The sequence below is a fragment of the Stegastes partitus genome, unplaced genomic scaffold, assembly GCF_000690725.1.
Source record: "Stegastes partitus isolate 25-593 unplaced genomic scaffold, Stegastes_partitus-1.0.2 Scaffold1261, whole genome shotgun sequence".
In the NCBI taxonomy this organism is placed as follows: domain Eukaryota; kingdom Metazoa; phylum Chordata; class Actinopteri; family Pomacentridae; genus Stegastes; species Stegastes partitus.
This window is the reverse complement of record NW_007578992.1, coordinates 138,969-162,167: the sequence shown is the minus strand read 5'-3', so window position 1 is coordinate 162,167 and position 23,199 is coordinate 138,969. Positions and strand designations below refer to the sequence as shown.

The 23,199-nt window shown below is 42.8% G+C and overlaps 3 protein-coding genes across 3 annotated transcripts in view; 1 reads left to right on the top strand and 2 right to left on the bottom strand.

Annotated features, from left to right (window-relative positions):
- The window catches only part of plxnc1 (plexin C1), a 35,669-nt gene extending 33,297 nt beyond the window's left edge, over window positions 1-2,372 (top strand). The window contains exon 29 of the mRNA XM_008297956.1: window positions 1,465-2,372. Within this exon, the coding sequence (XP_008296178.1) occupies window positions 1,465-1,569 (105 nt within the window). The 3' untranslated portion in view covers window positions 1,570-2,372. The remainder of the gene's footprint in view (window positions 1-1,464) is intronic.
- On the bottom strand, window positions 2,166-12,828 carry cep83 (centrosomal protein 83). Its single transcript, XM_008297952.1, has 16 exons — window positions 12,695-12,828; window positions 11,401-11,607; window positions 10,832-10,982; window positions 10,553-10,645; window positions 8,017-8,148; window positions 7,656-7,907; window positions 7,329-7,460; window positions 6,750-6,864; window positions 5,309-5,453; window positions 4,890-5,039; window positions 4,474-4,549; window positions 4,233-4,390; window positions 4,014-4,143; window positions 3,624-3,727; window positions 3,183-3,372; window positions 2,166-2,594 (listed from the first exon to the last, which is right to left on the bottom strand). The coding sequence occupies exons 2-16, from the start codon at window positions 11,598-11,600 to the stop codon at window positions 2,457-2,459; spliced, it is 2,166 nt and encodes a 721-aa protein (XP_008296174.1). The 5' UTR covers window positions 11,601-11,607; window positions 12,695-12,828; the 3' UTR covers window positions 2,166-2,456.
- Window positions 12,829-12,845: 17 nt separating this feature from the next.
- On the bottom strand, window positions 12,846-23,199 carry hcfc2 (host cell factor C2). Its single transcript, XM_008297950.1, has 17 exons — window positions 23,024-23,199; window positions 21,557-21,705; window positions 21,317-21,477; window positions 20,304-20,506; window positions 20,009-20,093; window positions 19,785-19,888; window positions 19,382-19,612; window positions 19,083-19,292; window positions 18,186-18,244; window positions 17,537-17,651; window positions 17,263-17,319; window positions 17,092-17,147; window positions 16,867-17,010; window positions 16,544-16,741; window positions 14,944-15,241; window positions 14,770-14,842; window positions 12,846-14,676 (listed from the first exon to the last, which is right to left on the bottom strand). The coding sequence occupies exons 1-17, from the start codon at window positions 23,187-23,189 to the stop codon at window positions 14,667-14,669; spliced, it is 2,319 nt and encodes a 772-aa protein (XP_008296172.1). The 5' UTR covers window positions 23,190-23,199; the 3' UTR covers window positions 12,846-14,666.

The following is a 23,199-nucleotide window of genomic DNA, read 5'->3' as shown; positions in this document are numbered from 1 at the left end:
GTTTCTGCCCTCCAGATATCACGCCTGATTCCTCACTTATCCACATCTGATTGGCTTTATTCCTGGAATCAGTTGAATCTTACTGACAGCAGCAGTGACTTCGGTTGTGAAACCGGCAGTCACATGAGCTGCAGAGGAAATGTGTTCGAACCTGAGTTCCCTCTGCTGTTTATCGGGCTGTTGTTTCCTGTTCTTGGGTGCAGTGTGACAATTTTTCATAACTCAACACCGCAAAGTTGTTGTTTTTTTTTTTTTAAATAAGAGCTACATGGAGTTGGTGCCACCTTGACAGAGAATTCCCAGACAGACGATATGAAGAAGTGGCGTTATAAGAATCCTGACAGTTGTTTTGTGCAGTACCACAGCAAAATATGGAGCCTCACACTCTCCTACTGTTGTGTTACTGCATGTGTTTTTCATATTTGCTGGTGTGATAGCCCTGTCCAGTAATGGTACACTGCCAGCATAGAGACGCACAGTATACGCTATGGAAGGGAGAGTACGTGACACACTGTACGTGATGTCTTTATCGCTCATTATTTGTTTTAAAGGTCTGTCTCTTGTGGTTGGATGTTTTATTGTTGCCGTTTGGACTTGGCTGCTGCTGTGCTTCAATCTACGGTGCAATGGATGTGTCTATTTCTTTAGAAGTTATTGATTACAGTAACTTTAATACAGCCCCCTCGCCAGCAAAACTATCACTGCACAAACACAACCGCTGCACGTAGTCAGCATCATTAGCATTACAACCATTAAAAGCAAGAGTGCACTGACTCTGTCTGTGGCCACAGCTGTGAAAGATGCAACTCAGTACAGTAGAAGCTGGTCGGGACCACAAGCATCCTCAGCTCTGGTTGCTTAGATACAAGTCTGCACTTCTGCATCAAGAAAGAAAACTAGAGGGTCTGGTTTACTGCTGCTGACACGCAGTGTTTGACTGCAGCCCTGACATGACAGCTGTCACTGTGGCTGGAGGGATTGTTAAGGTTAAAAACAACGCAGCAGCTTCATCATCGCAGCCAGACACTGTGGCTGCAGCCGGACATCGTCTGAGATCAGCCATTTAAGATGAGAAATGAGCAATAAATACACCAAGTATCACATCGTCTGTACTTTATGTAGTTTCTGCAGCGTTTCCCTAAACTGCACCAACAAACCAACTATTAATAAGGAGTAAAGTAAAATGCAAGCAAACACAAATCTAAATATTCCTGCTGTGACCCTTGGGGGGAGGAGGGGCTCCGTAGTAAAAGGCTTATTAAGCTGCCTGCCTTTGAAATGTGCTCCCGTGTCTTTTGTTTAGGCTTAAATGCGCCTTTTCAGGACACATTAAATGGAAAAGTGTCTGGAAGATATCTCAACCCACTGACACAATCTTGACTAGATTCCAGAAAGCTTTGGTTTTCAAATTTAACGTACCTGAAAATGCGTTACAATTGCCTCTTTCGGATACTTTTCTTACAGATCAAAGAGAAGCTGGACCAGAACGGAGCCCCTGCTGAGCTGACGGAGCAACTACAGCATGTTAAAGACTCGTTTGACGGACTGAAAAGCTGCTCGTGGGACTGAGCCATCTGAACTTTCACTCATGTGAATGGCACGGCGAGAGGAAACCGCTAACAAAACTGTCATGAGGAGGACTGACAAGACTTCTGGCCAGTGTCTATCATCTCCTGCTGTTACCATGGAGATGAGGTACTGAGTTAAACTAAGCTGGAGGAGCTCAAAGGAGCTGCTAACCATGTTGCTAATGTCATTAGTCAGTGGGGAGTTTTGTGTCTAACAATAAAATGCCTTCTCTGGGTTTTCCGCCCTGACGTAATAAGAAGTCTGCTGGAAACTTTAAATCTATTTTAATGCCAAAACTTCACAGGACTCAAAGATACCAAGTGAGACACATATCAGCTGGCTGTAGCTTGCATAACAGGACACTTCCTTTGAAAGCAGTTTTGTGTCTGATGGACTTGCATGGCAGTTGCACCATGAAAAACAACCCTATGACCTTAATCAGTTTTGATCTTAAATGATAATGTTATGATCACGACTCAACCTCCCAAATGGACAAAGTCAAAAAAGGATCATCTGTAAGTTATTGTTTCAACAGACAATTTATAGTCTGTAGTATGTTTTTATTAACTCCTCCATATAAATGCTTTTTTTTTTTCTTTTTACAGAATGGCTTAAGAGCAAATGTAAACAAGCGTCTCAATACAAAATCAAACCCTGAGGTTGTCACAATTAATTTTTTTTTTAAAAGGTGCCAAGGCATCACAACATTAAGAGACATGTAAACTGTGGTGGAAAACAATCCGTTCTCATCTCTCCGTTTTTGTGGAAATATGCCAATAAATAATGTTTCTAGTTTTATAAAACACTGTTGATGTCCTTGATTTGGAAACGGGACACCACCTCCCTCTGTAATTGTATTGCGAGTCCAGTGGGGTGTAGGATGGGGGTCAGAGGTCAGGCTGAGGTGTGGCCTCCCGATCCCTCTGAACCAGAGATCCCAGTTCCTCCAGCTGCTGCTGCTGGGCGCTTTCCAGGTTCTCCAGCCTCCGACGCAGCAGAGAGAATTCTCCCTGAGGCTGCTCCTCCTACAGAACAGGGACGAGGGGAAAAAGTAAGGAAATGTTCAAACCCCCATGAACCCAGGCCTCTACTCCTGTCTTACTCACGTGCACATTCAGCCACAATAGAGACTTGTGTTGCTACAGAATGGATTTACTTTCACACATGCAAACTGTTTCCTGTGTTTAGTCCCACTTGGCTAAAAAAAAAAAGCCCCTTTGGTTTGACTGTTCTCTCTGCTTGTATCAAACCCATCGCTTTGTGATTTCACACCTTGATTCACCATCAGCACATGATCAGAATTTTCATTTGAGTGCTCATACAGTTGACTTGTGGCTTCAAATGCTCTGCACAGTGCCCAACACATCTTATACCTCAGTTAGTGATTTGACATTTTAAGGAATGCCCTTTAACAAACCCACATAGACGTGTGAACTCACTGCATTCAGCTGTGGGTTTTGTGTGTTTGAGGAGAGGTTCCATTTCCTCCCAACTTAACTTGCACTTGGCCCATTTGCTGCTGCTGCAAATTAGTCAGTGTGCTTTGACAAAACGTTTCTTCCTGCATAATTACAGTACTTGTCACTCAAATATCTGTTTGCTGCGACACTCACTGGGTTGCTGGAGAACTGTCCCTCAGACCCGAGGAAGAGGAAGGGGGCGGATGACGAAGTCAGGAACGCGGGAGCTGCGCTGAAGGGACCCTGGCTGCCTAACAGGAGGCGTCGAAACTCGTTGTGTCGTCGCTGCAGCTCCTTCAAGCGTCTGTTGAGTTGAGCTTGTTCGTCTGTGAAAGATGAACGCCTGGACAAAGGAAACAAGGTGTTTGAAATTAGACCATCGTACACCACAGCTGCTAGGCAGGTGTTCATTGTAGTTTCCTAATGTTTAACAGTGCCTGTGTGGCTGATACATATACTGATATAATTGGGACAAAAAAAACTAACTTAATCAGCCAACAGTTAAGAGTCTCTCTGAAAAAAGTTGCTTTGACCAATGACAGCAGTTCATGCCAGGCTTCTTTCATTTATGAGATAAAGACAGATGACGTTTACTTTTTTGCTGCAGCAGCTTCCAGCTCCAGCTCCTCGATTTTGGCCTCCAGCAACTGGATCTTGTCCTGCAGCCTCTTCTCTTTGTTCTCTGTCAGTGTTTTTCTCTAAACCAACAAACACATTATCTGCAGCTTCCACAAGTAATCAAGCCTTTCAATACTCGTTGGGAGTTATGATGTCAAAGCTGCGTGTACACATGAGATAAAAAATGTGGAAATGAGCAGTAATGGGTCATAAAGACTTCTCGTAAACACGGCCATGACACATTCAGAAGAAAGCACGTAGCACAAATGAAATCTGTGTGTAAACGCATCTAAAGACCTCTGACGAGCTAACATGTTGCTAAACTCCAACCTGTTGAAATAACAGCAAGTGAAGGAGGAGCAGTACCTTCTTCTGGGCCACTGCTGCCCTCTGCAGCTTCTCTTTGACCTGAGAGTATTTCTGCTGAAGCTCGGCCTCTCGCTCCTGCAGCTTGTGTTTCTCCTCCAGCCAGTCAACCCGACGTTCCTCCACCAACCTGGAAGAGGAACAACAGAGAGAAGTGAAAGGAGTGGTTTTAACAAATGGAACGTGTTGTATTTTTAGACATGCACACTGTGGATGTACCTCTCTGCCTCGTGTTGGCTCTTCTCTGCCTGGCCTCTGGCTGTCCTCAGCTCCTCCCTCACTCTGTCCAGTGTTTCTCTCAGTCGCTGGTTTGCTTCCATCAGGTCGCTTTCAGAGTGTGACAGCGTCCCCAGCTGGACTCCAAGTTCCTGGTTTTGCTGTTATGTCAAACAATAATCACAATTACTTCAGGCGTCTTTGTTTTTTCTCTAAATAACACTTAAATGTTTTGTTGACTTACCTGCTGTAAGTCTGCAATTTCTGCTTTCTGTCTCTGAAGCTCTTCAAGCTGTGAGCTCTGCTGCTGTATTTTAGTTCTAAGAGATATCAAACATTTACTAATATGCCAACATTTAGAAAAGCTCCATTTCTCTCAATTGATCTTGCACAAATGGAGACACTCACTGTGCTCGTATAAAATATTTTAAAAGTCCTCCACAACACACATTTATCTGAGTAGCTGACCACAAAATGTGAACAGGAACTGGGGCAACGGAGCCAAACACAGAGTGGTGGCATCATCTCACACACTCTGGTTCCAAATTAGTTTCAACACATTTACTGTGGCTTCTATGGGCACTGTAGTTAGTTTCATTTAACTGCAGATAAAGAGCTCAGATGACACCACAGCTTTGCAACATTCAACACAAAGCTGACCTCAGGTTCTGTAGTTCTCTGCGGGTCGACTCCTCGCCTTGCTGGGCGCTGCGGAGACGCTCCTCCCACTCCTCCTTCTGGGCGTGCTCTGAAGCGTCCTGCAGCGCCTTCTGCTGTTCCAGTGCTGCAAGACGGTTCTCCAACTCCAACCTAGCCACAGAAAATGCTTTAAAATAAAGTGGACACTAGCAGAAAATTGAATACCAGCAAAGAAGTACTTCTCTCTGACATTTTGTACCAATAATGCATAAATTATTTTACTAGCACTTTAAAGCACTTTAGCAGAATGTTTAACATCAGTGATTGATTGAGAACAGCTTCTGCATCTTTTCAATGGATTATGGCTATTTTTCAATCGGAGACAAAACATCAGAAGACTGATATCAGTGAGTAAAATAAAACATAGAGGCGATTCTCACTTTTCCTCATGCAACGTTGCTGTTTTGCGGAACTCCTCCTCCCGAGCAGACTGCACCTTCCTGACCATCTCCCGCTCCTTTTCCACCACAACCTCTTTGTGTCGCTCCACTGCTGCCTTTAGCACCTCCACGTCTGCCTGCAGACCTGAGACCGACACGTTCATGTGAGAAATCTGAGGCTGATACACACTGTAAATGTTTCAGGTATCCTGGATCAGTGAGGGATTTTTTTTATGTTCATGATTTTCCAAAATAAAGTTCAGAACAGAACCTGTCGCTGCAGTCTTTCAGCTATATACTAGTTACATAGAGCCAAGTGGGGCAAAGCTGTGAACAGCTTTCTTGCACATTTCTGGCGTTTATTTCTGGCCTTTCTTAGACTGGTCTTTAGTGAGGAACAAGATAAATGTGAGAGGCGAGATGGATGACATTAAGGACTAAATACATTAAAATGTTGTCTGTTTTTAACTACACAGACAGATGAGCACGATGTGTGTGTACTTGTTCAGATATCTTTGAGTCCATCAGAGTGAGGACACTGTGGCCAGTCCTCACTTTTTCCGACCTCTTCAGAGGCCTGTTTGAGGTTAAAGATTTGGTTTTAATTATAAAGTTCGAATTGGGTTTATGTTGGGCTAACACTTCAGGAGCTTTACAATCCTAACGATTTCTGAATTGGTTTGCAGAGAAACTTTACAGATATTCTTCTCTAATCTCAGATAAGCACACATCAGAAGACTGGGAAACAATGGTGCATCACACTGCAGGAAATCATTCAGACTGTTGGCCAGAGGAAGCAGTCAGTCAGTAAGCAGCGCACCATCGCTAGTGTGAACAAAATAGCGACTGTGGTGCAACAACTTGCTGTTATGGTAATATTACAGAAGGCTGAACAAGTTTGGAAGGAACAGTCAACACAGTTTGTCTATTCTTCAATGAGAAATGGAAGTAGGATTTGTAACAGTTGTAGCATCTGTAGCTAACGTTAGCCTGAAGGAGTAGAATATTTATCTTTGCTTGGCAAGAACGTCCACTGCTCGAGGCGCTACAGTGATAATCGTGACCATTCAGATTTTAACTCCTCATATCAAACATGCTGGATTTTATCGGCGTGGCCTCGATAAGTCCATGAGCAGTTCACAAAGCTTCAGACTGGATCTGTAAATCCCTATTATTACCCAATCTGGCCTGAACACTGGGTCAGATCAAAGTCCCAGACCAGATTTAACCAGATTTTCCCACCGTTTGTCAGCAGGGGTGAAACCAAAATAAATCAGCTTGAAGCTCCTGTAGTCTGAGCCGGCATTAGGGTCAGACATTTAGTTGTGAAGGTTAATGTGCCAAGGAATTTATGACGGAAATCAAATTTCCTCACAAAGACAGCTACATATACATATATATGTGTGTGTGTGTGTGTGTGTGTGTGTGTGTGTGTCCATACCGTCCATCTGGCCCTGCAGTGTGTCTCTCTCTCTCTCCACCTCCCCTTTAGAGCGAGCACACTCCAGTTTGACGCTGGCCGTCTCCAGCTTGTGTGAATGCTTCAAGCTTTCAATCTGTAAACCAGAAAAACACCATTAAACAGCGTTTTTATCTTTTTGTCAAGCATCAAACCACATGTGTAGTAAACAAAACTACATCTGTGAACATCTATAAAACCTACAAACATGAATGAACATGAAACCTGAAGAGAGGGTTTGAATTTCGCTTCATCACAACCGTCACACTTATTGTGGCTCTGAAGCCCAGACAGTGTTCAGTTAGGTCCTGTCACAATCAGTTAACATATTGGGATGGTGTCAGTAAGAAAGTTATTCAAAAAAATTTGGCTGCCAGATTATGCTGCCCAATTTGGGAAATGTATGGGCATTAGCTGCACGCTAGCAAGAGATGGGAGCTCTAGTTGTGTTATTTTTCTCCAGTCTTTCTCGCTTTCCAGCTGGATTAGTATATAATTCTCTTTGCGTCGTGCCTGAACACACAGTCAGAGGTCAGGGTCAAAGGTCACAGAGCAGTTTACCTGACAGGTGAGGGAGTTGACTTCTCTCTCAGCTTTGTGCAGTTGCCCGGTGAGCTGGCTGTTCTGCTCGTGGCTTAGATGAAGCTCGCTCTCCATCCGCTCCAGCTGCAGACGCAACGACTGACGCTCCGCCTGTCACACCAGCAGCCAATCACATCCATCAATCAATGGAAAAATAAAATTTATAGTAAAATCATAACGCAAGATGAGATTTAATAATCTTGTTTGTAAGTTTGCTGCAGCAAGAATAAGATGAAGCAGATGATTTTGGTGCATTTTGAACTCCAGCGACATGCACACATGACAACTGGTCAGCTGGTGTCTCACCTCCAGAGACTTCACCGCAGCCTGAGACTCCGTCAGCTGTCTGACCTGGATGCGCTGCACGTTCTCGGCCTGCTGACCAGAGTTTTCTTTCTGGGCTCGAAGTTCAGCCACCTCTGCCTCCAGACCCTTCAGCCGCAGATGGAGCTGAGCTTTCTCTCTCAGCAGAGCCTCCACCCGTTTCCCATCACGCAGTGCGTCTGAACCCTGATACTGAGCCACCAGGTCCTCCCTGTCCTTCTCCAGACGAGAAATCTAAGAATTTTTCATTAATGTAGATGTCAGTGCATCACAACAAATTAAAATAATTTGATGACAGTGATTCACTTTGGAAAACCGAAACAAGAAAATACAAACATCCCACCTCTGCCTCATAGCGGATCCTCCTCTCCTCCAGGACACGAGCCTGTTCTTCTCTCTGGTGATCAAACTGGGACTTGAGCAAGGTGTACTCGTACCGCAGCTTGTTGAATTCAGACCTGTACTTCTCCGTCTCCTGCAAGAACCACATGTAGACACATCAGCTGCTAATCAGTGAGGGGGCAGTGAACGAACAATCAAGCAGACAAAATGGAAATTAGCTGCCAGTCTCTTAAGCGCACACACTCTGAAATGGTTTTCAAAGGCCAATCAATGCTAATCTCTTGCCTGTTGCTACGGACTTATAGACACAGCTGGTAATGCCAACTTAGAGCAAGTGTTAAAGAATAATAGCAGTGATGCTGTTCTTCAGTAGAAGCTATTTGCAGCCATTATGAACAACAAATTACATTGAGTGATATAATTTAGAAGAGTAAACTTCTTGGGGGAAAAAAACACATCTTCTAGCATTCTAGCATTTTTCTCCAATGCTTCAACTTCAGCGTCTTCATCAGTGAAGCTTTTCCAGGAAAGAAATACATCAGAAATCTATTAGTGTATCCACATCTGTTCACTGAGAACATCTTTGTTACGCACAACTGCAGTTAATAAGTTAGGTTTCATACTGTTAAATGTAAATATGATTTTATCTAAATTAGTGGTGGGACGCAGTTTTAACAGTTAATCTAATTAATCAGAGGCTGATCAATCACATTTTAATCACATAGCGAATATTTGATACAATAAGCAAAGTTTTTCAGTTCAAATAAATTCTGGATGACGACTGAATCCGTGAACAGACACATACGTGACCTGAAACAACAAATGTGTTTATGTTTCATCTATATTTATCTGGGCATTTTTCACAGATCAGTGTAAACTCAAAGTGTGCCTGCAGCAGGACTGTGGTAGCTAACGTTAGCTCTGGAGTCTGTGCTGCAGCAACACGTTTTGCACTGAAGGCTTGAAATGCTGAGGTGAGAAGAAAACTCCTTTTTTTTACACAACCATGCTCTTATCTAAGCTGCCATCAGGAAGTTAGATAAAAAAACTTTCCGCCCAACCAGGGCTTCAGAATAACTTTTTTCACTTGTAACACCGATGCAATCAACTTTCTCATTTGGTTGCACTTCCCAACTTGTCACCGGCAAAAATAACGACGCGCTCAACATTTTTTCATCGACAGACCCTACAATCTCCCGATGTCCCCTGAACGCCCCACACTGCAGGCTGTGGTAGCTGCTGTTGGTATCTGTGGTGTTGCTCAAACAGTTGTGTGACCAAAATGACTTTCAAAAGAGTAAACTAGGGCGTTCAAATGTCAGATTTGTCCGAGATGAAACTGAGTGACTTCTTCTACATGTGCTCCGTTTTTCACGAGAAGACTGCATTTTTAAGCATAAATACAGCAGTACATTGAAGTTATTAAAGTACTGTTGTCCACCACTGTGGTTAACGCAACATCTGTCTGTGCCAGTTACAGTGACATTAATACAGCTTCGTGATCATCCTGCACTCGCACCAATGCGACCAGCTGAAATTATAACATACGCACTTGGTCGCAGTCTGGAGCCCTGCATCCAACAACTGTTGACTTATGGAGTGATTAAAGAAAAAAAAAAAAAAAGAGTTATCCAAAATCCCTTTTGATAAAATCTTTGAATATGTTGACGAGATGAAACAAAAATTCAGAAGCAGGTTTTATCAATATTCAGATTTCTGTTCTAGATATAAATACAAATTAGGGCATTTAGACACATTTAGGCACATTTTAGATGCAGCATCTGCATACTCAAACACACACTTACAGAAAAACTGTAACACATAAAAAATCTGTCTTATTGTAAGTAGTCAACTGGGGAAGTGTCATGTTGGTATCTATGAGTTACACTTTTTAGCCTTTTAAGCAGTAGAGTCTCCCCAGTTACACTTGTTTTCACTGATGCTTTTTTTTTCCATTTGTTTTATACTCATTAGTAAACAGGTCTAACAATGGAGCATTACTAATATTTGTTCATTTTTTTTCTTATTGGCAGTATGTTGCATTTGATTGCCTTACATTTCCTCTCCAGTTGTTGATCAAACCCCTACAAACTAATTTTAGTGTATCACAGTTAAATAGTTAGGAGGGTTTTTTCCATGAAAATAAGCTCACCTACAACTCTGCACGACGCAACAGCATGTTTTAATATTGGAGTAATTCAGTCAGACATGTTTAAAACCAGAAACCGATGCTTCAGTAGAGTCTTGATACAGAACGTCCCACCCTGTACGGTTTGTTATATGAAACCCTGGAAGTGTGAATCCATGTTTTTGAGACTGTCACCAGTACATTACAGTTTTATAGTGGAATTACCACGCCATACCACTGTCTGCTTATTTCGCTCATGATGTGTCTTCCACCAAATAAAAATCACCACATTATCACCATGCTAACAAGGTAAACACATCCAAATGAACCAAAACAAAGGCACATACTAAGGTGTGAATTTCTGTACTATTCCATCCCTATTTTTGTTGAAAACAGTAAACGGTCAGACCTCCTCCAGCTTGCTGAACCTCTCTCTGACTGGAGTCTCCATCTCCTGCTGCACCTGAGCTCTGAGCAGCTCCAACCGCTGAGGAGTCATCACCTGGTCAAAACACACATTTGCAATGAGAAAGTCAGTTCACAATCCCAAATGTCACTTTTTGCTTGGGTAAGTGTACGTAAGCGCCAACCTTTGGTTAACCAAATGTAAATGTGCAAAATTTAGGGGGAAAAAAAACAGGACAAGCTTTGCAGTGTGAGATTTTCTCTCCTCTTCAGCGAGGCGTACCTGCAGCCGGAGCTCCTCCAGCTCCCTGGTTTTGTCCAGCAGCTCTCCTCGCAGCTCGGCCAGCAGCAGCTGCAGCTTCTCCTGCTGAGTCTGTCTGTCAGTCAGCAGGCGCTTCAGTTCACCCTGCGCCCGCGTGAACTCATCCTGCAGGCTGCAAATATTATTATCATTATTATTATTATTATTATTATTATCAATGACAGTAATAATCACAGCTTTCCACACATATCAAAATGCCATTACAAATTGTGAGTTCAAGTATTTATGGTGAAAACCAGACCTGAGTGCACTTTTATATTACAGTGTCCTTGCTCTCTATTGTTTTTTTCTGTTTCTGTGTTGAGGTATGGCCTCTGTGTCAGTGCTGTTGTTACTTAGCTGGTCATGAAGAGATTATTTTATTCCCATATCCCTTACACACACACACACACACACACTGCTAGTTTACTAATCCTGTGTTCACTACAGGATTTGATTTACATTTCCTGTTAATTCATATCCATTAAGTAACCTACAACAAATGACAAGGACTGAAAAACACTTCTTATCAACTTAGGGTTTGCCTGTACCTGGCATGTTCAGCCTTTAGCGTCTGGTAGTTGGTCCTGTGGTTTTCACACTTCATCCTCTCATCGATGAGCATCTTCTGAAGCTCCATCTCTGCTCCCCCGAGTCCAGCAGACAACCCCAGCATGGCTGCAGACTTCCCCATCCCAGGCTCCAGGTTTGGGACCAGAGGGGCCGACTGGCCGAGGGTGGAGGAGGTCATCTCACCTCTACAGAGAAGAGCCAAAAACAGGAGAAGGCGAAACCACAAAGCTGTGTAAACCAAGCGAAGTGCTTGCTGCGAAGAAAGAAATCGAGGCTGTCAGGAAAAACACCTGGTGTTAAATGTGCCAAAGAGAGCCTGCACTCTCTCCAAGTACAGTGAAAGTCCTTCTGGAGAGCAAAAATTAGGCTTTGTTGTCAGTTAGTAACCATGGTGGCTTTGAGAGGAGTCCCTCAGCTGCTTGTTAACATCACAACCTCTCAGCTGTCGAGGCTCTGAATCAACCTCAAGTGATTAGTGAGCTCCTCTGCTGCTGTAGATACAGTGATTACAAAAACGGAACCACTTGATATGAAGCCTCCTGTTTTATCATGGAGACAATGTCAGACCAGAGTCACTCAGAATAGCAGTTTATAATCGGAATAAATTTACACAGCGATGAACTTCAAAAAGCGAGAAGGACATCATTAATTGGAGTTTTATAAGACGCCTTTATTGATGCAGAAGTCCAGCGAGTGACACAAAACATACAATAAACAATATGAGCACTGGCTGAGGTTTATTGCCAGTTGCCTTTTTGTTAATACAAGTTAGGACGTACACTGGAGACATAAGTTAGGATAATTATATTCTGAGACTGCTTATGGTCTCAAGGTGATTTAAATGTAAACACTTCAAACTGACCTCTATCATTGTCCACAGTTGTTTTTAAATATCGCGCTCCTCCTCCCGCTACTTAACATGCTAACTAGCCAGCTAGCTCCTTCCGTGCGCCCGTTATCGGACACGAGCTGCTTCTGCTGTTTTACGTTACAAACTCTGGGCTTCACAGTTTAAAGAGGCACAAGTCAGACAGATGTTCTCGTTGTTCTAATGCAAACGACCTCAACTTAAACTGAATTTAACACGGCTAGCTAAACATCAGCCTACAAGCTAACTTTGATAAGCCAAGTACAACAGCACAACAGCCATTAGCTTACTAACAGGGCTAATTACGCTGCATATTTGGGGTTCTAGCAGCGGAAAACGAACCCACGACGTACTGTGAGGGTTTCTTCACAAGCTTATGCCTTTGACTTCCGAGAGCCACTTACCTCCTGAAGTTCGACTCCTTTCTTTCCTGCTTTCGCTTTACTTTGCTAGCTTGCTAATCTGAAAACTACAAACCGTTGCATCATGGGAGTCGTTTCCCAAAATGCAGTTCTCGCGGTAAACAACTTGAACAAAACTTTATGAAGAGGTTACTTCAGTGAACACTTTAATACTGGCTCTATGCATTTTAGTGTGAACATATTAATAGTTCCATACAGTTTGTGATGACCTACTAACAAATACATCTCCATTAAACCCCAATAACCTAACTTTATACACATTTATCATGTTCAGTTTAACATTTTACACTTGTTCTTTGTATTTCAGTTAAAAACCTCATCATATATTTGATCATGTTTTGTTTGTTTGTTTGTTTTTAATTGCAGACATAAGTGTAAAAATGCCTAGCTATACCCAGGGCTGCACAATATTTGAATTTTCACCAGATGACCTGGGTAAATATGGGGAAAGAATGAATCATCCTAGCATGATCCGGATTATTTTCTTCTCAAAGATAAGGCTGCTCTGATCTACAACTGTATCTGAGTAATCAAGGCAAAGAAAGTGATCAGTGTCACTTTCAATAACAACTGCACTGCTCAGGAGCCTGTCCACAATAATGGTCAGAGACTGTGACAATAGATTCAGCTTCAACTAACTCACTGGAATCCAGACATTTCCAGCAATGATTGTCATCACATGTTCAGTGCACTCTCTTTGGAACTGCTTTCAAAAAACAGAATGCATGTTGTTCTACTGGTCCCTGTTAACAACTAAATCTGTTCCCAGTGAGAACAAATCCACCTTCATGCAGCATCTAAAATGATCATCTGTGGTGTGGACACGAGTGAGATACATGCAGTGTTGGAAATTTTCCTCTTCAGGACTTATAATTATGGTTTTCTGCTTGAGAGCTTACTGCTGCTGTGACCAAAATTATCCACGGGGACTGTTATTTTAACTCTTATCTTTATAAATCTTAAAGGAAAATAACGAGCCTGCAGCTTGATCAAGTGTAGATTATACAAAGATAACAACAGCTGCCTGATGAAATTACATGGTTACAAGCACAAACAATGAATCCTCTCACAGCAAGAGAATGAAGAGGGATGGAAAATAAAAAGTGAAGCATGGTTTTGAAATATTTCAGATCAGATTGGATTGGCAGTGTGCTGCTGTCCAACACCAGCTAGGGTCTAAATAGGATGGAGGAGGAGGCAGTATTATCATCTGTGGGTTCAACTTAACTTTAATTGTACTGCATCTTTTTGTACTATTATGTTCTATATGAGACGTTACTAAATGAATATCGTAAACTGACCTTTTGACGTGCTCTCATTTTGTTCAAATCAGAAATAATCTTGCATTAATGACAATACTTTTTAACCATCTAATAAATGGATTGATAATTATCTGATAGATTATGAGATAAATGAACTAATTACAATAAAAATGAACCAAGAGAAGGGATGCAAACATGTAATGAATACAGATAACATGGCTGAGTACAATGACACACTTAAGAACAAAGAATTAAAGCAAACCTGGTTAAACTTCAGCACAACATCCTGCTGTTTCATAACTTCGCTGTATCTGTGGGCCTCTAAAAGGGCTCTGCTATAAAAAGTTAGTTTCATATGATCCACCGTGGCCCTGGAACATTTCTTCCCCCATGTGGTTCATTCATAAAAAGCATTAGTGGGTGGTGAAAACATCACGAAGGCACCTTCAGCCTCTAAAGAGTTACTGTGTTATTATCAACTGCTACATCGGATCACATATTATCATCCCTCAACATTTGTTAACTAAAATAGCAAAGTGGTTAAACATCCTGTGAAAAATTATGTACAGGGTAAAAATTAAATACATAAAAAAAATAAATTTAAAAAAACTATCTTGGAAATATACATTTGCGTGGCGTACTTCCTGAGTGAACAGTTCTCTTCAGACATGAAGTCACTGGTCCAAACTGATTCAGCTGGAGCTGCAGGAGGAAACGGAAACAATTCAATACAATTTTGAACAAATCCACTTTTAAAGGAGCACGAGCTAAAACGTGACAGTTTTATGTGGTTACCTGTCAGCAGCATCCAGGTCAGCATCAGCGCTGCTATCTCCTTTGGATGCAGATGTTCGCATTTTAATGGGATCTAAAAAAAAAACCCCAGAAAATCAAAGTTGGAATCTGCTTTTAAAATTATGTGAATGTAAAAAATGAGCAGAAAGTTTTTAAAAAGTGAAGCTCCTCCACCTTGAATCCAGCGGATCTGCGTCGCAGGGCCGTAGCCTTGTTCGTTCTTAGCGGCGATGCGAAATACGACAGCCGGACGGTTGGAGGCGGAGCTGTCGATGTGGGCGTTGTCCAGGTGGGAGGAGCTGACGGAGCAGGAAGTCTTGGTGCCGCGGTAGATGCGGATGAAGGCCATCTGACCCGGCCGCTCCGAGCTGTTGGAGCGGCTCTTCCTCACCGCCATGTACATGGAATACTCCAGGATCCGGCCTGATGGAGACGAGGGAGCCTCCCAGGTGATGTGGACCGAATCGTTGGCCTACAAAGAAACAATTTATTAAAAGAATTAAAAAGCAAAATGAAACCAGATAAGATAAAAACACAAAATAAAATGTAGTACACCACATACTTCACTGGAAATTATCTAGCACATTAATAAACCAAGTAAACTAATATTCCCCAGATAATCTGATAACTTTAATTGCTTTGTGTGTGAAAGGCTTTGTTCACACCAGGAATTACGAAAAACATAAATGATCCTCAGACACACGGAGATCTGACTGCTCAGCCACATTATTTCAGCACTGAGTACAGGCATGTGTCCTGAGTCACATTAACCATAGAAGGCTCATTTCAGGGAATTTCATTACACTCATTTTTAAGCTTTTATCTTGGTCAGCTAAAGGTCAGAAATACAGGCTGTGTCTTAGTTTTTTTCTAAATAGCTGAGTCTCTCCTCTGCCTTCATATCAAGAGGAAAAATACTGTATTATAAATTCTTCCATGTGTCTCATCATAAAAACATTGTTTCATAACTATGTAGGGACTTTTTCTGAAATCTGGCGTAATCTGAACCGTGATGGTGGGTACTGTGTGCCTTAGAAATTACAACAAAATATGTATTTAGTGCGCGACAGAAATAACATTAACATTTTATTTACTTAAGTGTTCACAAACAGCAGCCTATTTGCAGAAGGGTCAAACCAGGCAAATGTTTCCCCCACTGCCCACTGACAAGCAGGAAGTGAGGAAAGCTTTTGCAAAAGTTGGTTCTGACTTCATAACCTGGTTATCTCGGTATGTACCAATAAGGAAAATTACAACGCTTCAGTTCTGCTTTTTCTTGTGATACATGAACACATGAGTAATCAATAGTGAAGATGGGCACACAGCTGTATGCAGATTGTAGCCCAACTATGATCAAAAATGATTTTTTTAAAAATCGGAATTATTTTTCTTGCCAATACTGAAAAGACAAACAACTGGCTTCACCTCATTGCAATTAATACTTTGAAAGCAATTGAAGTCAGAAGAAGGGGGTGGACTTGGATGCCTCCTTCACTATATTTGTGTGCCAACAGCTTCATAGTGTGACAGCAAGCAACAACATGTAAAAAGGTTATTTTAATTTTCAGCGCAACGCATTTAGTTTAGATGTACATGTTCGTTTGCATAAAGAGCATGAAAGTGAGACCTGATCACACGTGGTCACTAGACACTAGGACACATTCTAACTCCAGCTGTGAAGTGACATCTTCAAGCTGTCTAACTGAGATCTGCTCACTCAAAAATGCCTCTCAGTGCCAGGAGGAAACAAGTGTTTAATGTGCTTTACGCTCACCTTGGTAATCCTGACAGCAGAGGGCGCTCCAGGGAAACCAGGTTGGCACGTCTTGAACTCGCTGACTGGGCTGAAGTCGCCCTGACCGAAGCAGTTGATGCCTGCAACTCTGAACCTGTAGGTCTGACCTGGAGTAAGATCCTGCTTCTCCCTGTTCTGGTAGTCCTGAGGCCCCGGCAGCTTCCTTTGGGATAACAGCTGATGGAGAAGGGAAGGAAAGAGGACATGTGGGTGTGGGACTTCATAAGAATAAGCACACCATAGTATGATTGTATGTCATGTTCAAGGTGTCTACATCAACACCTTCTCTGTGCAGCTTTTACCTCTTTAGCATTCGAGGACCGGCTGCTGACGGCCGACGTCACCTGGTCGCTGTCAGCGGGCAGAAAGTAGTGGTTGACCTCAGAGAATAGTGTTTTGAACACACCGACATCAAACCACGCTGCCTCAGCTGGATTCTGCTGAACCTGAAAGTGATGGTTTATAGTTTCAGTTTCAAACAAACCCAGTGAAGGAGACGATAATTAAAGCTCAGAGGTGGATCTGACCTGATCTGCATGGGTGTAGAGATCTGTCGTCTTGTCAGATGAAACCAGCTGTTTGTCTGTAAAAAGCAAAAAAGAAACACAGCCACATGAACTTTACGCTCTTTAAACTCCTTAGTCAACTGCTGGCCGTCTGGTTTATCACTGATATCTGAACTTGAGCATCATCACTACCTGGCAGATGCTGAGCTGAGCTGCACACTTGTGTTACTGATGTCTCCTGTCCAGCACCTACAGCGAACACACAAAGACAGAGAGTGAGTGAAGATGTTAGCAGATCAAAGCTGAGAAACAGAAGTGAGAGGACTGGACTGCTCAGCCTGGACGGCTGCTCTGCTATAAAAGCACATATCTGATGAAGTACGTTGATTTGAGCTTTCCGATTGACTTTGTGGGAGCGTAACAGTCAGTCTGGGTGACGCAGTATCCACTTAACAACAAAACTCACTGCAGCGTTTCACGTCCTCGTCCAAGACTCTCCCGGCACTCCTCAATCCCTCTGCTCGGGTTTCTCCTGAGCCATTTGAAGATTTTAAAGAAGTGTCCTGCTGCACTGAAGAATCCTGAAATGCAAGGAAACAATGGGAAACACAAGCCTCGTTTGTTCTAATCCTGACTCAAAAACAACGCATGAGTCCTTCTGGAGTAATATAGTCCTCATTTAACGTCGATCTCAGTCTTATTTCCATCTCAAACTACATTTTAAATTGCAGTAGCAGGTTTCATTTGTTCTCAATACCACAATATTAATTTTTAATTAAACTTAAAATGTTGCTAAATCTGTGCAGCTTTATTAATTTACTATAGTGGCAGCAGATAAGAGCATCTGTTAAATGAAAGGGCCCATATTATGATTTTTCTCCTTCCTTTAATGTGTTTAAGCTTTTTGGTGCACATAACAGGTCTGCAAACCCTAAAGTCCACACCACAAAAAGCACAAACAACAACTTCAGTGTGTTTAAATATGCTGCAAAATAACAGCAATGACATTATTGTGTTTGGTCAGCTCCTCTGTTCAGTATATCAGATGCTAAACATTGGTGTATGAACACGTGATAAGATTTACAGATTAAAGCAGGTTCAGAAGGCACGCCTACCTGAGCCAATGCTTCTCGATTGGTGGTTCCTTCATTTCGACGCTGAAGGGATTGGAGGCCTGAGAAAGAAAATTTGAAAGTATGTTCTAAAGAAGGGTTTGATCAACTCAGTGAAAATAGTCAGAATACATTTGAGCCTGGATGGAGAAACGGCACTATTTCCCTGCAATCAGTTGCATCAGTGTGACTTCTGAACTCGTGATTACGCTGCAAACATCCCCTCTCTTGTGGTCAGTCAGCATGAAACCGAGGCCGACACAGCTCAGGCAGTTTGTCTACAGTTATCTCTGACTCACACACGTTCTTACGTTTACACTCAGATGTAGAAATCATGTACTGAAGAAAACAAGACACATTCTTTTCCACAATTTAGGAGCTGAAGGACAATCCTCTGGTGTTATGTTAATGTGCAAACTTGTCAGAAACAACACGCAACACTTTCCCTGGTTGTTAACGTCGCCATTACAACAATGTCAGTGTCAACACGAGCAACATAATCAGTCAATTGTTTGGGCTGGGTCTGGATCAACTTGCTTCGTCTGGAGGTGAACTTAGGTCTGGACTTTGAGACGCTCTGGTCCACACTATGTTATGTATGCTGCAGTTTGGGTCTTTTACCAATCGTTTCTATGCAAGTGACAGTGACGTGAGGCAGAAAATATGGACAGAGAGAGCAAGGGAACAACATGCAGCAAAGGTCCAGTCTGGCCAACATTCAAACCATGACTCACTGCTGATGGCATTTGTTCCTCATGTACCTAATGGCACAGAATCTGTTGCTTTTTTTTGCTGCATCCTGTGCTGTGCTCTCAACAAACCATCAGCTCCACAGAGAAAACCTTTCATCTAACTTCTTTCAACATTTTAAAAAGTGATGATGTAACTGAACGCTCTCACCTGCAGGGTGCTTGTCCTTCCCATTCTGCCCATCTGTTCCAGTCGGACCGACTGGTTTGGCGAGTGGATCGCTGACGGCGGCGCTGGGTGGACACACAGGCTGGATCTGCAGGATGTAGCAGTCAGCTGCAGCCAGGGGGCGCCACGCCACATGGAGCATGCTGACTGTGGACTTGATGAGCAACACTGCCTCTGGGATAGCCGGTCGATCTGAAGCCGGAGTAGAGAATGTCAGACTACATTTGGTTTTTGACAGATTTTGATTCTCTCCACTCTGTTCCTCTGCCTCTCACCCTCACCTGTCTCCAGGTACCACAGATCTTTGCAGCAGACCTGGTAGTTCCAGCTCTTGCGGTATCCGTCGCGGCCGCTCCAAAGGTAAAGTCTGGACCCGATAGTGGTGGCGCAGTGTCCGGCCCTGGCTCTGGGCATACAGGCATATGGATCATCACTCTGTGGTCCCTGGCTCTGCAGCTGGGCCTCAAGATCATCCTGCTGCTCGGGGCTGAGATTATGCCAGCTCATAGTGTCTGTAATAGAAAAACCAGGCAACAGTGAACTTGCAGGCCAGCACGAAAGACGCAGACAACCCATGGGTCAGATTTATAAAAAGCATCATACCTCTAGGTCTCATCATTTACAAAAGCACTCACAATATAAGAAAGGATGATTTTTCAGGAACCTTTTAAGAGAAGTACTAACCTAAGTTGAGTACATTTAAGGAGCTACTGCAGATCCATTCGGTTCCTAAAGCATTGTGTTCGTCTGGCTCTTGAACAGGAATCCAGCCCCCAAAAACATACATCCTGCAGACAGATGAGCACTTTATCAGCTTTAATTTGTTGAAGGCAAGTCTTGTTTGGTGCCACACACAAACTAGACATCCACTCAAGCACATATGATGCCAATAATTAAGAATCCTTTACTTGTTTCCGATGACACTGGCAGAGTGAAGGCTTCTGGGAAGTGGTGTGCAACCCCTTGTTTCTGGCATTGACCAGACCATAGTGTCTGAAGGAGAAAGAGGGATGAAGTGAAAGAAGTCTAAATATTCCATACTGCTGCTTCTTGTTAGCATTTCCACATCCAGAGATGCAAATAACCCCACCAGAGTTTAGCATTCAAGTCAAAGCAGCATGTAAAGAATGCAAATATTCTCTGTTTTCCTTCCTGATACATGCACATTGTAAATAAAATGCAAAAAATAAAGAAGAGTCCTACCAAGATCAAGCTGCCAGAGGTCATCTAGCCGACATCCTTGCATACCTCCAAAGATGTAGAGTTTTGGGGAACCGAGGCCAGTGTAGGCCACTGAGGTGTGGGACTCACGAGCAGAAGGACCACGACCCTTCGTCTCTGGGATGTTCCAACATTTGGCCCCTGATACTGACTGCAGCTCCAACTCATAGAAGTCTCCCAGGTACCTAAAATGGAACAAGTCAAACTCATTCAACCACACCAGCATTTCATTTAACGGATACTCTGCAAAGAAAAGAAACTCAGCTTTGATCTGGTGTAACCATTTGATGTAATTGAGTTCAATGCTCTCCAGAGTGAAGTGTCAGCCATGCCTTGATAATGCCCCCACATACGGATGTGTACACAAACAGCCACAGAGAACACGGATACAAAGGTGTTGTTTTTAGATTACGTTCTAGGCCACTCGGCCACTCCACATGTGAGGAACGGAGTTCTCTGAGCGGATGAGGCCTGTATTACTCTTTCTGTGTCTGCAAGAACATGAGGTTGCAGTAAGTCTGCATGGGTCACTCCACAGACGTCTGTGTGCAGCACAATATTTGTCCAAAGCAACAGTGTTACAAGGACAACAGTGCACAGTCTCGGCAATTGTGTTCATGCATGGAAAATGTAGATACGACCTGCTGCACATGTATGCAATGGGGTCCTCCAAGCAGACTTCCATGGACTAGAAAAATAGTGTAATAACAACAGCTACGCGTCCGTAGTTGTGTCTGCAGCTGCCCCATCTGCAAGTGCGTGAAGGAGCATAATCAGACTTAAGCCTGGTTGTAACAGTGAAAAGCTGGGTGACAGCTCAAGTAAGAGCAATGCCCATCGAGCAGATTCAAATTATGAACAGGTCCACTGTCTGTAATTGGTATCAGTGTCATCTTACAAACCACCCTCATGTCCACCAATCAAAGAGAAACATCAACTTACAAACATTCTGCCCCGCTCATGCACAACTTTTAAAAGATCTATGTGCTCAGTACCTCGGTACATTGCCATTGGGGTCCTCGCTATCATTGGCCAGCCCTCCAAACATGTAACACTTGTTGCCCACAAGAGTGAAGCTGTGTCCAATCCGAGCGCACGGAGGAGATCCATTTCTGGGACCTCTCGGCTTCAGCTTCTTCCACAGCCAGCGACTTGCCTGAGGACGACGGAGGAGATTTGAAAATGATCTACATAACAGCACCAGGGTGAGAATCTCAACTGAAGAAATGTGGTACCTGTAGTTCATAGAGACTGTTAGTGTATTTCCCATACTCGACCATACCACCATAGACCAGTATTCGGGTGCCTTCACAGGCGAAGCCATGGGCAGCACAGCCTGGTGGGATGTCGCCCCTCACCGCAGGCAGAAACCACTGCTTAGAGACTGGAAGGATGGGCAGATATCAGCCAATGTGTTAGACCAACAAAACTGCTCTAAGATATTATGTATGCATTCCATTTTACCACTCCTCCCTCTTAACAGGCCTTCTAATACAAAAAAAAAAAACAATCATTTATAATTGTACGACACCCTCAACAACATATTATGTGACTAGTTATGTCAAAAACTGATCACATGGTGTAGAGACATCGAGCTGCTTATCTGGGTCAAACAATCAGAATGTGTGAATACACAGAACGTCCAGTCTGTGGTCGTAGCTAAAGTTAGTCTGTGTGGAACTTTGTGTAACCTAATAATTGTGACCAAAGAAATGTTTGCAGGTTATTGTGTAATCGGGCCTGACATTTACAGTTTACTGGCATTACTGTAATATTCATCCACCTTCAGGCTGTAAATGAATGTACTTAACATGATGTACAGAATGGCATTATGTACAAAATAAAGTTAGTGTGTCTTTTATGATTATCCTATGAACTATAATCATTAAAATATAACTCGTGAATGAAATCAAGTCGTTCTGATTCATTTGTGTAATTTCAGTGCCAATGAGGAGGCTGCTGCCACTTTTGGACAAACAGAAAACTGCTTTATATGAGTTCAAATGTTCCTTTGGAGCTACTTCAACACTTAATCACAGCTGGATTATTTTATAATTCAGGTTAAATAATGCAGACACATTGCTTTAGGATAAATACAAAAAAAATCCTAACGACTGTTTTAGCCTGATATAAGCAGCTGTACGTGTATTTACAGTGGGTAACCATTATTGGACAGACCATCACTTTTTTGGGCAAACTAAGCTTTGACTAATAAGAACATTAAACCAGCACCTGACTACAATGATGAGTTTCAAACACTGCTAGCACTCATAGCTACACAGTAAGTTTAAATCTTCGTGTGTTTTAGTTATTATTTTATTTGAAATGCATTAGTTTAGAGTTAAATGGTAACGATACAGCGAAACAAGCGATGTGACCTCTTGCTATGCTCTGCTTTTAGCTCGTCCGTCTGTTTTGCCAGCTAGCATAACAATTAATGACATCGTTAACTAGATACCGGAGAAAAAGTTAACAAAGTGAGCCAGCTGAAGTAGCATTATCCGGTTAAACTTAGTGGACACTTTACAATAACAAACCTGTGACACTGAACCCAAAACTATTCTGTAATTTAGTTGTTTTCTGACAAACAACGTCAGCCCCTGGCGGAGGGCTCGTTAGCCTGTGTGGTCGTTTCCCTCTTGAGCATGCTAAAAACATTAGCGGCTAACGCGCTAGTTAGCGCCCAGCTAACGTTAGCATACCCGTGTTGTACACATGGAGGTCCTCAGAGATCCCTTCGTTTCCACCACCGAAAACAATAATTAATTCCCGGATTGCAGCTGCACGGTGTCCGTGTCTGGACCGTGGTATCACTCCTGTCATGGAGTGAACTTTCCTCCATTGCGGCTCCTCCACACCAGTGGTCATCTTCACCAGC

Coding starts and splice junctions, on each gene's coding strand:
- cep83 (XM_008297952.1), bottom strand. CDS start 11,600: ATGACCTCCTCCACCCTCGGCCAGTCGGCCCCTCTGGTCCCAAACCTG. Junction 10,983..11,400: donor CTAAAGGCTGAACATGCCAG/GTACAGGCAAAC, acceptor TAATATTTGCAG/CCTGCAGGATGAGTTCACGC. Junction 7,908..8,016: donor GGATCCGCTATGAGGCAGAG/GTGGGATGTTTG, acceptor AAAAATTCTTAG/ATTTCTCGTCTGGAGAAGGA.
- hcfc2 (XM_008297950.1), bottom strand. CDS start 23,189: ATGACCACTGGTGTGGAGGAGCCGCAATGGAGGAAAGTTCACTCCATG. Junction 20,507..21,316: donor CCCAATGGCAATGTACCGAG/GTACTGAGCACA, acceptor GTTCCATTTTAG/GTACCTGGGAGACTTCTATG. Junction 17,652..18,185: donor ATCGAGAAGCATTGGCTCAG/GTAGGCGTGCCT, acceptor CTTGCATTTCAG/GATTCTTCAGTGCAGCAGGA.